This window comes from Tigriopus californicus, chromosome 12 (genome assembly GCF_007210705.1).
Source record: "Tigriopus californicus strain San Diego chromosome 12, Tcal_SD_v2.1, whole genome shotgun sequence".
NCBI classification, from domain to species: Eukaryota; Metazoa; Arthropoda; class Copepoda; order Harpacticoida; family Harpacticidae; genus Tigriopus; species Tigriopus californicus.
The window spans coordinates 6,236,305-6,247,456 of NC_081451.1; the positions used below are offsets into that span (position 1 = coordinate 6,236,305).

At 39.2% G+C, this 11,152-nt stretch overlaps 1 protein-coding gene across 1 annotated transcript in view; it reads left to right on the plus strand.

Moving 5' to 3' along the window:
- Nucleotides 1–8,027: 8,027 nt before the first annotated feature.
- Nucleotides 8,028–11,152, plus strand: part of LOC131892229 (PAN2-PAN3 deadenylation complex catalytic subunit Pan2-like) — a 16,829-nt gene continuing 13,704 nt past the window's right edge. Inside the window, exons 1-2 of the mRNA XM_059242015.1 lie at nucleotides 8,028–8,043; nucleotides 8,212–8,683. Of these exons, the coding sequence (XP_059097998.1) occupies nucleotides 8,028–8,043; nucleotides 8,212–8,683 (488 nt within the window). The remainder of the gene's footprint in view (nucleotides 8,044–8,211; nucleotides 8,684–11,152) is intronic.

Sequence of the window (11,152 nt, forward strand, 5' to 3'; positions counted from 1 at the left end):
ATTTAAAAACTACTTCTTATCAAAATTAAATGCTTTTACTTGCTCTACTTATCATTTACCAAATTCTGGCTTGCTTGAGCATTTCGTAAAAGGTTCATGTAAGCCTCACGGAACCTCTATTTTTTCTTTTCTTTGTCGGGTCGTACATTCTACGATTCATCTGCACAAATGGAAGAAAATTTGCCAAAATACACGTGTTTGGTTCCTTGAACTGCCAAAATAAGAAAAAAGATGTGCAAAATATTATCCACGGGATTGAGAACGTCTAAATATTTACTTTTTGAGAAAATGGCCAAAAGATTTAAAAAAATATTTCTTATTGAAATTAAATGCTTTTACTTGCTCTACTTATCATTTACCAAATTCTGGCTTGCTTGAGCATTTCGTAAAAGGTTGATGTAAGCCTCACGGAAACTCTATTTTTTTCTTCTGCACAACAACGTTGAAGGAAAATTTTCAAAAAGCCCTAGCTATTGTTGGAACTAGAAATATGGCCAACATTGATAAAAATATCATTGTATTTTGTGGATATGACAACTATATCTGTTGCCAGAATATAATTCCCTGCAGTTTGAGTAAACGAGACGGCTGTTTTCTTAATATTCGCCTCAAGTTGTGAAAGCGGATGGATGAATGTACGACCCAGATCAAATAAACGATGAAAAGAATCGTGTATTTTTTATCTTGCTTGTAATTAATGCAAAAGAATGTGTTAGTACGGACTCGTACCTAACTTTCTTTCAATTTCAGTGTAGTGCATACTTTGAAAAGTGCCAAATTCTTAACCTAAGACAATAACCTGCATTATCATTAAAAAGATTGCAAGAGCGTTCCATCCAGTTCTGAGAAAAAGTTCGTACTCGCCATTAATAACGTGTTACTTTCAGCCGAAGTATATCATCATATTCGCTTGGGGTGCTAATGTCTGAGGGTGCTTCTCGCCCAGCCAGAGAAAATAGTCATCATATCGTCCATATCCAAACCCAAATTCCGAAAGGCAGTTTCATGTCTAGTATCAGATAGTCTCTCCGTCTGTGGGTGTGGCTAGCGTCTACCGTTTTCCATGAGGAGATGCGAACTCTTTCGTGGAGTATATTCCATTTGTAAATGTCAACAATACTTGAGAAGGTGGGAAAAGGCTATGTTTAAGTTGATGTCGAGATCCTAGGTGGACGAATCCATACTAAATGTGCTACATTTGGGTAAAAGAAACGTCCTTGTTTTTTGACATTCAACTCACATTGTGCCTCAAACGCTTCAAAACCAGGAAAATAGAACCAAGTTGATCGATTCGTGCTTTGACACATGCTTAGTCATAGCCATAAAAACTAAGGGCACACAGAGGTTGCTATTTCTGTGACAATTTCAATAAATATGTTACACAGCAAATCTTTTATTGCTTGTTGATTACAACACTCTCCTGACGGCATGCAACAATGTAATCATGTCTCCACCTCAAAATTTGACATTTGTCCAATACACAAGACCCGCCACTTGCCTGATGCGTAATTGACCTGTCTTCTCTGCTTCTCCTGCGTCGTTAGTCAATCAAACTAAATTTAGAGGAAAGTGTTTTACTCATACGCCAACTCCAAACGGAAAGCCAATCCCCCTGTAGGGCCCCTTAGACAATCGAACAATGAAGAAGTATCTAATCCAGTCAATTTAGCCAATATCCTTTGTAATCAATTTGCCTCTGTATTTTCAATCCCAGTTGATCATGTAGCAATGGACCCCCCCTTAGGAAACAGCAATTCCTCGTTAGGAAACATTTTCATCGATGAGCACGATGTTCGTAAAGCCATTGAAGACTTGAAGTTTTCGAGTGCTCCAGGGCCTGATGGCGTGACAACCCAGTTCCTTAAACGCACCGCGCAGGTCGTTGCTCCAATACTAACGCACTTTATGAATAGGTCTTTATCAGAAGGTCGGGTGCCCATCCAATTAAAAACTGCCCATATTGTGCCAATTTATAAAGGAGGAGATAGGGGTATACCTGGCAATTATAGACCAATATCCCTAACGTCAAATATTGCCAAGGTCATGGAAAAGGTGGTTAAGGAAAAACTTCTACGATACCTTGACAAAAAAGGTAGTATTCCTGACCAACAACATGGGTTTCGTACTCATTTTAGCACAGTGACTCAACTTATTCAACATTTTGACGACGTAATTGAGGGACTACAGCATAATGAATGTGTTGATGTTATTTACTTGGACTTTGCTAAAGCTTTTGACAAAGTAGACCATATTCTACTTTTAAATTATTTAAGTAAAATAGGTATCAATGGAAATACGTATTCTTGGATCAAAGAGTTCCTGACCGACCGTACCCAAGTTGTTCGAGTTGAAGGGTGCTTGAGTCGCACTTGCCAAGTCTCATCCGGAGTTCCGCAAGGTACTATACTAGGCCCAATCCTCTTCATACTTTTTATCGCACCACTACATGAATTACCCCTTGCGTCTGTAATCTCCTCTTATGCTGACGATACCAAGCTAGTGTCTGGAAGAAATACAGCGAATGGGACAGAGTTGCAAAGCGACTTAGACAGAATATATGATTGGGTTCAAGCAACGACTCAAGGTAAGCCAAGCCGATTAAGAGTGGCCAAACGGTCCTGTGACACTATTTCATTTTTCATTTCTCCGCGGTAAGAAAAAAAAGAATCACCTGAAACTTCGAGATCTTTTCTCATAATGGGTTGTATCAGTCGTCTTGAGAAGTGCCTTTGGATTGGCGAAGAGCAAATGCTTTCCCTCTGTTAATAGGAGGAATCATGGCATTTTGCTCGGCAAGCTTGTAATGATAGGTATGGGGGGATGACACGGAGGTGAAACAATCACTGATTGTTAGAGCGTGCCCAACGACTTACTTTAGACGGGGTCTCGTCATATTGGCAATGTGTGTCGTCTGGAATTCCTCAAGGAAGCGTGCTTGGTCCCTTTTTCTTCTCCCTTTACATGAACGATTTGGTTGTCAACAAACCGGATTGCTCTCTTAGTATCTCTGGCACATGATAAGGAAGTACTTTCTTAAATAGTTTCTTATGTACTAGATGCTTGATTGTTACTGGAATTTAAAAAAAACCTCATGACGGGTTGCAAAGGGAATATGGATTATTTCAATTAGGATGTCTCGCACTAAATCAAAATAATGGAGTTCTACTGATAGAATGATATGTTAAATGTTTCGTGTCAATTTCGTACATTTTGTCTAGCGTCGTCCTCTTGTGCATGCAGTCAGGAGGGCACGTTCAAACTGGTGGTTTTACTGTTGTGGGGCCGAAGAGACCAGTAGCCTCAAACGACTTGGTGGAATTTGTCTTTACTTGGGTCGCAAGAGTCCATAAATGGTCATCTCCCACAAGAGTAACAAATCCGTATGTTACAAACTGATGAGTATGAGCGCGTGATTATTTCTGTCATATAGGTAGGTATGAGGTCCATTGCCTAGTTGAAAGGTTATTATCCATTAAAGAGTTCATTTCTCGACAAAACGTGATCCAGGCCTTAGGAAGTTGGTAGTCGGGGACCTTTTGGAACCATGACAGTCGGAATAAGGGCAAGTCAAAGACAACCCGATTACCCCTTCGTTGTTTGTGAGTGTACTGATTCAGAACCCCCGGAACGTTCCCGCTCACTGAATTGAACATAAACGCAATCTGTTTCAATAGTACCAAATTGAAACAATCTTTAATATGTTCGTTCCATTTCTTGAAAATTGGGCTGGTGTGATTTGACTTTTGTCCCTTCAATCCATCTTACTGCCTTTTTTTGCAGAGAGGCAAGAACCTGTACACCATGACTTCCCCCAAAGTTTTCAAGTCCATACTCTAGTTTGCTTGTAACTAGTGTATCGTAAAGAACACACCGCTGATCTGAGGATATTGCGTTTTTTGCTAGAAAAAACGAAAAAAAATCAGTTATCTAAGGCCGTGTCCCAATAGCTGAATGTGATCTTTTCAATTCAAATCTTCGTCAGGATTTAAACCCAGGAACCTTCTGTTCAGTTCGTCCATGTCCCATCTATTGTATGAGGAGTCCGTATAGAGAAATGTCGAAATCAACCGTTTTATTACTAGGACTAAAACAACAAAACAACAAACAAACCAGGAAACAGTACAACCGCTTAGTAAATACATGCAAAACTAAAAGTAAACCATAACTATTGAAAAAAATGAAATTGAGAGGTGTTCTCACAACTAAAATTTTGAAAAATTGAATTTTGCTAGTCCTACTCAAAGTAGGCCGCGCCATAATTACATCTTGGCAACCAAAGTTGTTTATTCAATAATTAAAGAAATATGCAGCAAATGCCTTTGCGATTTAAAAAGAACCTCATATTTAGATACGATAGAAAATTGGCCTTGTAATTTCCTTGTTTCATAATCGTGCCTATATTGGCGGCCAAGTTGGATGCATTTCAAAAATCCCTTGGATCCAAACAAACATGGTGAGAGTATACCGTCTATGACGGACACCATCCGATCTGAAATTCCCAGATAATTATCATAATTGTTCAATATGAAAAGCCCAAATGAATATTACTCATTAGTGGTTGAATACATCATTGCCTACTTTGAATTCAAGTTCCTTCTAGGTGTGCTTCGAAATTCCTTCAACATTTTAGTGTTTTGAGCCTTTTTGCTCATATACTGTAACTTTCCTATCTGAGCCTAACAAATCCAAACAGCAATGCGTTTTAAATTGGTTCTAATGAATTTGCGAGCTAGAAATGCGCCTTCAAAAGGGCCTTTCAACCCCCTGTTTCTCCCAAGCCTTGTAGGTATATGGCTCATTTTGGAACCTTGTAATTTTTTGTTTTTTGGAGCCTTTGACCCCTCAGCTCTCAATGGTATGGGCTGAACCAAGGGTCTTGCTTAAGCCCTCCTCTCCCCGCCTGTTCTGAGAACGTCTCTTTTAAATGCCCTGGGCCTCTACACCTAAGTGAGTTGATGATGTTCCAGATGTTCATGGATTGCTGCAGGGCCCCAAGTGGATCTGCAAACTTCTGCACCTTGACCAAGCAACTTCCATTTCGAGTCATGCCCCTCCTTACTCTTAACACACCTTTATAATGCCAGATTTACGCAATCAGTAAAACCAACAGGATACATACTTAAACCTGCATAATGAGAGGTGTAATAGCATCAATTTTCAGCATGTCTCCACTCCAGAAGGTGAAATTTAACCAATCAAGATGGCCCTCCGCTTGCCTTGATTCAGGATTGGTTAATATTCTCATTTGTTCCCGAGTTATAACCAATCAAAATAGATTATTCTCGACGCGGTCATTGTTTTGTAGTACGGTCGTGAAAGAAGCCGCCACCCATTAGTATGAACCTTGCGTTTGCTTCCTAATTTTTCTAGATTGATCTATCTGTAATTGAATGTAATCAGTCAAGCACCAAATTTGTTATTCCATTTTATTATCACGCGTTCCCATGTTCGAAAGATAATAGCTTGCTTTGAAGACCTTGACCTTTTTCGATGCAAGTAGTGGTCTTGATCCTCTTCTTCAAGGATCGGGCCTTTCTATTTTCTGTAGATTTTTGTAGCTCTCAATGAAAAGGCTAGCAAAAAGGGAAAGCACAATGGACATATCAAGACAGTTTGAGCAGAATTGTCGGTAGTGTCAGAATATGAAATGTATTTATTGCGAGAAGCATGCCTCATCGGATAAATGTGCAGTATGTGATATAGTAATATTGTTTTTTACAGGTTCGTACCCACGTAAACCTGATGCTCCGTTTGTGATCCCACCCCCTTCTTGCATTTCCAAAATTAAATATCAACGTTTGTTTGATTAAGGGCATATTTTTCATTGGTCAGTTTGTAATGGGTAGACAAAGTGACTTGGAAGCTACTTATCCAAGGTATATTAACGTTGGAAAATGAAAGCCCTTCTAGATAGAATCTTTGGTCTACCTTCTCTTTTGGCTTCACAATGATGTTTCTGTTAACGTTGCAATCATTGTAGAGTGCTTGTTCCACTTACCCTATTTTACTTAAGGTTTTTATTACAATGAATCTCGGCAAGACTGGAGAAGCGAATTTTGTTGGCTGCATGTGGGATGCGCTCCCAATCACCTCAAGTATTTAAGACACGATAATACCACCAGTTATACAACAACGATCGGAAAAACTTGTTGAAATCATCAAATCAGTTTCATTCAACTACAGATCACGTCAATTGGATCAAACACATCAAGACTTGGTCAAGACGTGATGGTTCATCTCTTTGACAGTCTGCGAACACCTGGATTCTTTGTCTCCCAAGTTCATGGCTAAAAGCTCAAACCGTGTTGATCAATCTCGAATTTGAATCCATCAAGAATTTGCAGCGACAACGACATCTGATTGAGTACGAAAAAAATTCAAAGTAGTCGCGTCAAAGTGATGCACTTGAGCTGCCGGATTGGCGACAAGGAAGTAGATTAAGTTCTTTATTTGTACTTGCAACAACTTGGTTTCCATCGAATATCTTCCAATTCTCCCCAGAAACGCTTGGTTACAAGTTAACATCTTGATCATTTTCCTCGATTCCCTGATAAATCTTTGAGGACTCTAGTAATCCTTGAAGAACATTCAAGGTCTCATTTAGGTTTTGCTTCAATTAAAGCAAATAAAAGTGAACACCTTAAGAGATTTGTCACTTCAAAGTATGTGCAAGTTTGAGGTCCTTGGCGTTGGAAAAAGAGGCCAAAAAAAGAGCTGTCCGATTGATTATTGGGCTCTCGGGGTGGTACGAACTAAAACTCAGAGCCATAGACCTCACAACACTACCTGGAACAAGAGAACGAGAACGAGAAAATGCCATTCAAGTGATCAAAATAATCAAATCATTTTTGGATCATTTGAAATCAGAACATCTTCACACACCAATCAATCGCTCACGAATGCATCATCCATCATTTAATAATGATGGGAAAAAACCATTATGCTCGACGAATCCGAACAAAATGATTTTGTGGATTCATTTAATAAAAGAACAAAAAGCCTTGCCTGGCTATTTCAAGTACTAATAACAATTCAAAATACGACGACACTCCATCTACAGAATATACGAAATGAATTGACCAGCTGAAATCAAGGGATAAAATCCACTTTATCCAATAGCCATGTTCAAATTAGCACTACGTATTTAAGGGCTATTTAACTATTTCAAGGGCCAAGTTTGATTTAGGTTTTACTAGAGTTATTTAAGAATTTTGTGTGACAATGGATCGGCTGAATTTTTCATTCACATTAGTCCTAGCAAAAGGAAAATCTGGCGTTTTTCAGATCAAAAATATTCTTGATTTCCTATTCAAAGCTTAATCCTCTTTTAAGCATTTCTTGAAGATTGTAGACAGTTTAATAACCATGTCCTTACCTTTCTGCTCTGAATTTCACAAACTCCATCCTTTGACACCAAAATTTTTGACACCAAAATTATACTCGAGGAAAGCAAGTGGTTTGGTCCCTATTGAAAAAAATGAGGTTATTGATAATTTTGTACTTGAAGCTCAATCACTTAGTGTCTCTTTGTTTTAAGAAGTTTTAAGGTACAAACTTAAAATAGCAATCATATTTCAAATCAAAGTGTACAGATATCAAAAGCATGGCAAGGACATGGAAGTTTGGCATCGGCGGTTATCTTGCCAAGTGGAGGAAGGAGTAGTTTGTGTCAAAATATGGTGATTGTATTTTTTAAGATAAATTTCTCATCCTGTCACCATTAAAGAAAGTGCTTTGATTTGACAAAATATAGCAAGCAACGGTTTAATGATAAAAGCCCGTAAATGTCCAAAAACATTGTCATCAATTATGATTCTCAACACAAATACTACTGTATCCCTTTCAATAGCCAGTAAACTCAACGCTGCCGTCAAAGTTGAAGTGCGACACATTAAGGGTTTAAGTATTCAGGAAACTTAAAATTTTGGAGATGAGGGCTTGAGCAACACTTTTCTAATTAAGAAATCATTAAGGAAACCTTGATAGATTTGCAGGCCATAATTATGCAAGACAGCTTTCGATTCGATATGAAGACCTCTGGAAGTGCGAAAACTCATGACAAACATTGAAGTTATTGCCCTCCCAAGAAACATGCAAATGAGCGAACGCGATCGATCTTGAACCTACGACCAAGCTTCCGATTCCGAATTTGGACTCGACGGAAGCAATCACTCTGGTTCTGAATGATTACGACCTCTTGTCGTGTTCCAGTGCCATTTGTGGACGATTACATCCCTTGCGAGGAAGATATTTTCGATCACGTCACCGAGTACACCGGAATCTACCCCGGTGACCTGGATCCGACTGCGAGCACCAAATATTTGACGTCAATGAAGACCACGTACAAGAGAATCCGGTATCTGGTGGATGCGGGGTGCATCTTCGTGGGACACGGTCTCAAGAACGACTTTGACATGTTGAACATTGTCGTTCCCGTGGAGCAAGTGGTGGACACGGTCCATTTGTTCCAGTTGCCCAATCGAAGGTTGCTTTCCTTGAAGTTTCTGGCGTGGTACTTCTTGGACAAGATCATCCATGTGGGAACCCATGATCCCACTGAAGATGCAACAACAGCCTTGGAACTGTTTCAAAGGTACCGGGAGTTCGAGGCCCTTAACAACATACCAGAGGTCCTTTGCCAATTGTACAAGGAAGCCCAAGCCAACCAATGGAGGGTCCCAAGGCAATTGTGATGTTATCGTGATCTTTGTTTGGTGTCAAATATAGCCATTATCCCAATCATACAAGTCTTTTTCATAGCTCATTTTTACCTAATAGCAACAAAGCAAATACTAAGTCATCGAAGAGCCTCATTTGCAAGGTCTTCCAAATATATCAGTACGAGTATCAAACATGTTTGCGGTGGCTTTAGCTTTCCATTTCTAGAGGCTATTTGCTCGTTCCGTTGCTAATACTCTCTTTATGACCCTTAATCGTTTTAAAATTCAATAAAAGAGTTCGTTTTTTCAGGTCAGTGCTGGGCAAGGGTTTCTTCAAATTCAAAAGTAACCAACTATCTTCCGACGTAGTGGCTTATAAAGTTATGAGGTATTTACGTGTCTGCAGATTTTTTTGAGTCATTTTTTCAATTCAAGTACTCGTCTAAAACGTGATAAACAAATTGCCACCAGATTGCCCAAATTCCACAAATGCATAGACGGATTTCATATGCGAGACATTTGCACCCATACTAGTCCATGCCATCTGTGACTTATACATCCATGAACCACTGGACAATATAGAAACATGTGTAAAACGACCAACCATGGCATGATCCAAGGCAAACTGCAATCGGAAATATTCCTTCTTATAATTAATGTTGCGAGACAAAGACTAACTAACGAAAGCACCCTCAAGGCAAGGTATATTACAGCATATTTGATTATGCTCTTTTAGAACAAATACTTTCCCAAAGTACCTTCAATTGTACCGTCAAATCGTCATTGACGACGGTTCTTTGCTCTTGACAAGTATCAACGCTCAATGAAGTTCTTTTTGATGTTCCTCCACAATTCCTATGTTTGGTTCTGTTTATCCTTGATTGCCACCTGCCTTTAGGTTAAAAATAAATGTTTTGCATTATGACACCACTGTATGTTTTACACCCATTCTGTATTTCCCCTAAACCTGACCAAAACCCTTCATTTTCCCCGAAAATCCTGCTTTAGGTTATTTTCTGGTCGAGATTATCGATTTAGTATTTTGGTCCAAAACGACCAAAATATTTGAAGGCTTAATTTAACCTAAGAGATAGCCATCAAATTGGCTTTCACCTATGAGATTCCATGTTGTGAGATTTTAAAATGGTCACCAAGTGTCTCAAAAGTAGTTGAGAGTATATCTTGCTTGATTTATTTCTTACAATCGTGTGAAAAGACAAATTCAACTGCACTAGGGTTCCGATTCGGAAGAATGTGAAGGCATATAATGTTGAAAAAGTGAATATTTAGCCCGGTCGCAACTCAAAATTAGCATTCACGAAACCACCTGGGGGTATCTCATTGACTCGTGTGTCACAACCAAAACCTCGACACGTAAGTCAAAAGGGGGCGCTGGCGTGCAAAAGGGTAACCAACAACTTCCGTGATCAAGGGACGTTAGCTAACCTGTTCCTGGCATCTTTACTGTAAATTCGTGAAACACAGGATAACCGTTTGTTTACGGAACAGTGTTTAATGAAACGTCCTGAAACACTGTATATCAACGCCCTGGTGAATCAATCTTGAATTGGAGTTCCCAAACCACCTTGATCACTTGATGAGTCGCCAAATAGTTCTCCATGAGAAGAGTCCCCAATTGCCCTTCATTCTAGTTGCATTTTCAAAAAAAGGTTGAGCTTTTGCCAAAAAGGCAAACAGGAATGATGTGAGAATTAGAAAACAACTGCTTTATTGCGACAAACCAAGAACATGGGGACAATGCAGTATTTAAAGGAGGTACAAAAGGTATCTTTTGCAGTCCATCTTCAAAAGTATCCATGAGCTTTCTCCTCTACCAGGTTTTAGAGTCAATTGTAGTGAATGTCAAGGTCTACACTTTTCAGCCCACCAAAAACTTCAGGCTGGCCAAAGCGATGAAGTACTTACTTCTCTTATGGGTTCCTTTAATGTTTCATTTTAACACACACACCCCTAAAATCCATGAATATTTTTTCATCAAAATTCTACATTCTTTTTTTTTTTAATTTCGCGAACACCTATTTGGTCGGTGAGAGAACCTACAAACTTAAAAATTGAATAACAAATCTCCGAGCCCGAGTAATGAGTGTGTATTTGATGAATAAAGTAGATTGATCTGTATCCTGGTGAGTAGAGGAAGCCAGTGATTTGCAATCAACTGTACCTAATGTTAATCATTCTAGAAGCAGAAGTTAACCAAGATTGACCTGTAACCGTGGGGATTAGAGAGCTAACGATTTGTATCCTTAGTCGATTGAATAATTATTTGTCCAAATAAGGGTTATAACCGGAGGCCTTAAGATAGGTCTTGAAATTGAAGCCCATGTACTAGGTGCTCTCCATCTTGAGAGCTATCTCAGGTATTCTACCTGATGCTTGGATCAAGAGTTCCATGTTTCCGTTCACCACCGGAAATTCAATAAGTCGGACCTTTCACCCTTAGCTGGATGGACGGAACATATTAACTATATGAC